Source organism: Solanum verrucosum, unplaced genomic scaffold (assembly GCF_900185275.1).
Source record: "Solanum verrucosum unplaced genomic scaffold, falcon-dt-bn FXZP01000071.1, whole genome shotgun sequence".
Taxonomy (NCBI): Eukaryota; Viridiplantae; Streptophyta; class Magnoliopsida; order Solanales; family Solanaceae; genus Solanum; species Solanum verrucosum.
Window position 1 is genome coordinate 892,230 of NW_026020118.1, and position 5,298 is coordinate 897,527.

At 37.6% G+C, this 5,298-nt stretch overlaps 2 protein-coding genes across 2 annotated transcripts; both read left to right on the forward strand.

Moving 5' to 3' along the window:
• Positions 1–466: 466 nt before the first annotated feature.
• Positions 467–2,099, forward strand: LOC125825705 (uncharacterized). Its single transcript, XM_049505019.1, has one exon. The coding sequence runs from the start codon at positions 471–473 to the stop codon at positions 1,923–1,925; it is 1,455 nt and encodes a 484-aa protein (XP_049360976.1). The 5' UTR covers positions 467–470; the 3' UTR covers positions 1,926–2,099.
• Positions 2,100–3,172: 1,073 nt separating this feature from the next.
• LOC125825704 (uncharacterized) lies at positions 3,173–4,931 on the forward strand. Its single transcript, XM_049505017.1, has one exon. It carries the CDS (start codon positions 3,474–3,476, stop codon positions 4,929–4,931), a length of 1,458 nt encoding a protein of 485 aa, XP_049360974.1. The 5' UTR covers positions 3,173–3,473.
• Positions 4,932–5,298: the final 367 nt, after the last annotated feature.

Here is a 5,298-nt window from a genome sequence, read left to right on the forward strand (position 1 = left end):
AATAATTTTTTTTTCATGTTTTACGGTCAACATTAAATACTTATTTTTCAAGACATCATTTAACATAATTTGGTAAAATATGTAGATTAATAATTACAATCCAAGTCAAAGGAATAAAAGTAAAATTAAATGGAGAAAATAGTATTTATTTTCTTAAAACTCCGTATTAAGTCAAACTAGGTTTTTAAATTTAGTGGTAGGCACATACCCATTTATCTTAGTACCAAACTAATCTTCTTCCTTAGAAGTCCAGCATCTGAGTTTGAAACCTGCTTTTCAACTAATTCATCATTCCATTATCCTTCATTCACACTCCATTTTCCTGTAGATCAACTCTTGACACAAAGCTACTTCAGGAATTGCTTTGACTACTTGGAGAGAGAGAGCCTTTTCATTCGATTTCAGGTAAACTCATTCTTGATAGCAGGCTACACCCTTTCTATTTTTCGATTCTAATACCTTTTTTGTCGATGATGAATTCCGATTCAGTCTCCTTCAAGCCAATGGCTGTGCCAACAAAAGAGGATGAAGACCCACCTATTTCCTCCACTTCATTGCTTTCTTTTGACACAGATGACTGTTCCCCATCGTCTCCTACAAAAATTCCTTTCAATTCGGTAACTTTCACTGCTCTGATTCTCGTCACTTGTGTATCTCTATCTACAGCTATTACCTTTGCTTTCCTCTTCTTTTCACATTCTTCTATCTCCTCTATTTCGCATGTATCTCGCCCACTTCAAAAACTCAAACATCCTGTTGTTCTCTTGATTTCATCTGATGGGTTTCGCTTTGGGTATCAGTACAAGACGGATACCCCAAATATGGATAGGTTGATTAGGAATGGGACAGAAGCTGAACTGGGTTTAATTCCTGTATTCCCAACTTTGACTTTTCCTAATCATTATGCTATTGTTACCGGTTTGTACCCTGCTTATCATGGTATTATAAATAACTATTTCCTTGATCCGATTACTGGAGAGCATTTCAATATGGGGAGTCATGATCCTAAGTGGTGGCTCGGTGAGCCGCTTTGGGAGACTGTAGTCAATCATGGTCTTAAGGCTGCTACTTATTTCTGGCCTGGATCTGAGGTAAATAAAGGAGGCTGGACTTGTCCAGAGTCTCTTTGTAAGAGGTATAATGGTTCTGTGCCATTTGAAGAACGAGTTGATACTGTTTTGAAATATTTTGATTTGCCAAATGATGAAATTCCATCGTTTATGACACTCTATTTTGAAGACCCTGATCATCAGGGTCACAAGGTTGGGCCTGATGATCCTCAAATCACTGAAGCCGTTGCAAGAGTTGATGGGATGATTGGGAAGTTGATCCAAGGTTTAGAAGCAAGAGGGGTTTTTGAGGATGTGAATATTATAATGGTTGGCGATCATGGTATGGTTGGCACCTGCGATAGAAAGTTAATTTTCTTAGAGGATTTGGCTCCATGGATTGAAATTCCAAAGGATTGGATACAGTCATATAGTCCATTGCTTTCCATTCGTCCACCACCAAGTTACTCTGCCAAGGATGTCGTTACCAAGATGAATGAAGGCTTAAAGTCAGGGAAGGTTAACAATGGGCAGTATTTGAAAGTCTATCTAAAGGAGGAACTGCCTGATCGGCTGCATTATTCTGCGAGTGATCGAATACCACCCATCATTGGGTTGATCGATGAAGCATTTAAGGTCGAACAGAAGAGCTCAAAAAGGTTTGAATGTGGTGGATCTCATGGTTATGACAATGCATTCTTCTCAATGAGGACCATTTTCATTGGCCATGGTCCTAAGTTTGCTAGTGGCCGTAAAGTCCCATCTTTTGAGAATGTTCAGATTTACAACCTGGTTACCAAAATCCTTAATTTACAAGGAGCATCCAATAACGGGACAACATCATTTCCAGACACGATTCTCTTACCCAGCCACTGAGTTATAGCTAGTTATGAATATATTCTTTATGCTACCAGAGGTGAGAGATCATCATGTGATTTTTACATGCTTCTCTTAACAATTAGAAAATATTGTCAAGTTGATTCAAGGTGATGATCTAGTGCTGAAGGTTATGCACCTCTGTACCTCGTGGCATCACTTCACTTTTGTCGGTGTCCAGATTTATAGTCTATTAGGTGTTGCAACTTCTATTTTGTTGCTGGCTTATTTTAAGATTAGTGAATTAGATAGAAAATGAATAATGTTCAATATATTTGTTGACCGTATCCATATTCTACCTTTTACTCCATTTTCCTGGCATGTATTATGTTATCTATCATCTCCTTATATTTGTGGATTCAAGAATTGTACAATCTCCTGCGTCCCCTTATTATATTGACGAGGGAAGAACTCGGGGAGTAGAATAGAAAAACCAAAAGTCAAGTATCTGTTTGCCATGTATGATTGGTAGTAAGAACATTAAGGTCATTGGCACCATAGCCCGTGCTCTTGATCAAGGGTTAAGCGTATATCTAGTTTATGTTGTCATTTTTGTTGTTCCCTTTGTTGCATCATCAAGGCAGTAGCCTCTGATGGTAATTGTTGTTATTGGTGCATTTTTTTTCATGATAAGAAGATATCTTTATATGTTGGGACTTGCGGTTGGAAATCTACCTTCGATTGTTTCTCTTTGTTGCAGAACTTTTTGGAGATACTTGTAATGTCATACTTGATCTCAAAGTTGTTTTCATAAAGCATAGCCAAACCGAAATCGCCTGCTGTTGGTGTACAAACATGCTCACTTCTTCTTCTTGACTATCCAGATAGGTTGTTTCTTTGGCAAGATAGACCTTTCGGTGTTTGTGAACTCGTAGAGTTTGATAATTATTTCACATTTTTCTTTCTTGATTGGATATGAAAAATGTTCTTTGTGTTTTGTTCTGTGTCTGTTTGTTGCTCTACTTCCTTGGCTAAACAGATGTTATTACAGGCACTATGGAGGTGAGGAATGATAATTTTGGATCACTAAGAGTGTTTTGGTATTTACAATTTCCTCACGTTTGGTTGGTTAAAATATTTTGTAACATTTTCTAAAATTGTGTACAAATAAAATAGTAGGAAGGAAGTAGTTTTTCTCTAAAAGGCATTTTTTAAAATATATTAGTCAAAGACGAATCACATTAACAATATATTTTTTAAATTATTGGACCACATACAAATTAGTACTTGCCAAAAACACATATTTCAAAATAAGTTTTAGAAATTTAAGCAAACAGATATAAGACATATCGTTATAGGCAAATAGGAATCTGAGCACGAAATTGATCTTTGGGTAGAAGTCCAGCATCTGAATTGGTAATTCCGTCTGTCTTTCAACTAATCCATCGTTCCATTTTCCAGTAGATAGATCAACTGTTGACGAAGGAATTGTTTTGATCAACTCCTCATTCGATTTCAGGTAAACTCATTTTCGATACAACCCGGCTACACCCTTTCAATTCTCTGTATTTTGATTGCAATTTTCTATGCTCTGAAATATACCTGTGGATGATGAATTCGGATTCGATCTCCTTCAAGCCTATGGCTGTACCCACAAAGGAGGAGGACGAAGACCCACCCATTTCCTCCACATCATTGCTTTCTTTTGACACAGATGACTGTTCCACATCTATTCCCCCAAAACCACCTTTCTCTTCCGTAATTTTCACACCTCTGATTCTCGTCACTTTTGTATCTCTATCTACAGCTATTATCTTTGCTTACCTCTTCTTTTCACATTCTTCTGTCTCCTTTATTTCTCATGTATCACGCCCACTTCAAAAACTCAAACATCCTGTTGTTCTTTTGATTTCATCCGATGGATTCCGCTTTGGATATCAGTACAAAACAGATACCCCTAATATCGATAGATTCATTAGGAATGGGACAGAAGCTGAACTTGGTTTAATTCCTGTATTCCCAACTTTGACGTTTCCTAATCATTATGCCATTGTGACTGGTTTGTATCCTGCTTATCATGGTATTATAAACAACTTTTTCCTTGATCCAAATATTAGAGAGCCTTTCACTATGGCCAGCTATGATCCTAAGTGGTGGCTCGGTGAGCCACTTTGGGAGACTGTTGTCAATCATGGTCTTAAGGCTGCTACTTATTTCTGGCCTGGATCTGAGGTGAATAAAGGAGGTTGGACTTGTCCGGAATCTCTCTGTAAGATCTATAATGGTTCTGTCCCATTTGAAGAACGTGTTGATACTGTTTTGAACTACTTTGATCTGCCAAATTCTGAGATTCCGTCGTTTATGACACTCTATTTTGGTGACCCTGATCATCGGGGTCACAAGGTTGGGCCAGATGATCCTCAGATCACTGAAGCCATTGCTAGAGTTGATGGGATGATTGGAAAGTTGATCCAAGGTTTAGAAGCAAGAGGGGTTTTTGAAGATGTGAACATTATAATGCTTGGCGACCATGGTATGGTTGGCACTTGCGACAAAAAGTTAATCTTTTTGGAGGATTTGGCCCGGTGGATTAAAATTCCAAAGGATTGGATACAATCATATAGTCCACTGCTTTCCATTCGTCCACCACCAAGTTACTCTGCCAAAGATGTCGTTACCAAGATGAATGAGGGATTAAAGTCGGGGAAGGTTAAGAATGGGCAGTATTTGAAAGTCTATGTAAAGGAGGAACTGCCTCATAGGCTGCATTATTCTGAGAGTGATCGAATACCACCCATCATTGGGTTGATTGATGAAGCATTTAAGGTCGAACAAAAGAGCTCAAAAAGGAATGAATGTGGTGGATCTCATGGTTATGACAATGCATTCTTCTCAATGAGGTCTATTTTCATTGGCCATGGTCCTAAGTTTGCTAGGGGCCGCAAAGTCCCATCATTTGAGAATGTTCAGATTTACAACATGGTTACCACAATCCTTAACATACAAGGAGCATCCAATAATGGAACATCATCATTTCCAAAGACGATTCTTTTACCTAGCCACTGAGGTGATAAAACATCATGTGATTTTTGTATGCGTCTCTTAACAATTAGAGAATATTGTTAAGTTGATGAACTAGAGCAGAAGGTTATGCAACTCTGTACCTCGTGGCATCTTTTACCTTTTGTTGGTTTCCCGATTTGTAGTTCTATTAGGTCTTGTAACTTCTGTTTAGCAGCTGACTTATTTTAAGATTGGTAAATTGTTGTTGTTATGTAGATATAGAATGAATTGATAAATGAATAATTCAAAATATTTGTTAATTGTATCCATATTCTACCTTTTACTCCATGTTCTTGACATATATCATGTTATCTATCATTGTTAGTCAGTTAGCTGAAGGATACAATTAGGGGGAAAGTTGGTTAAATAA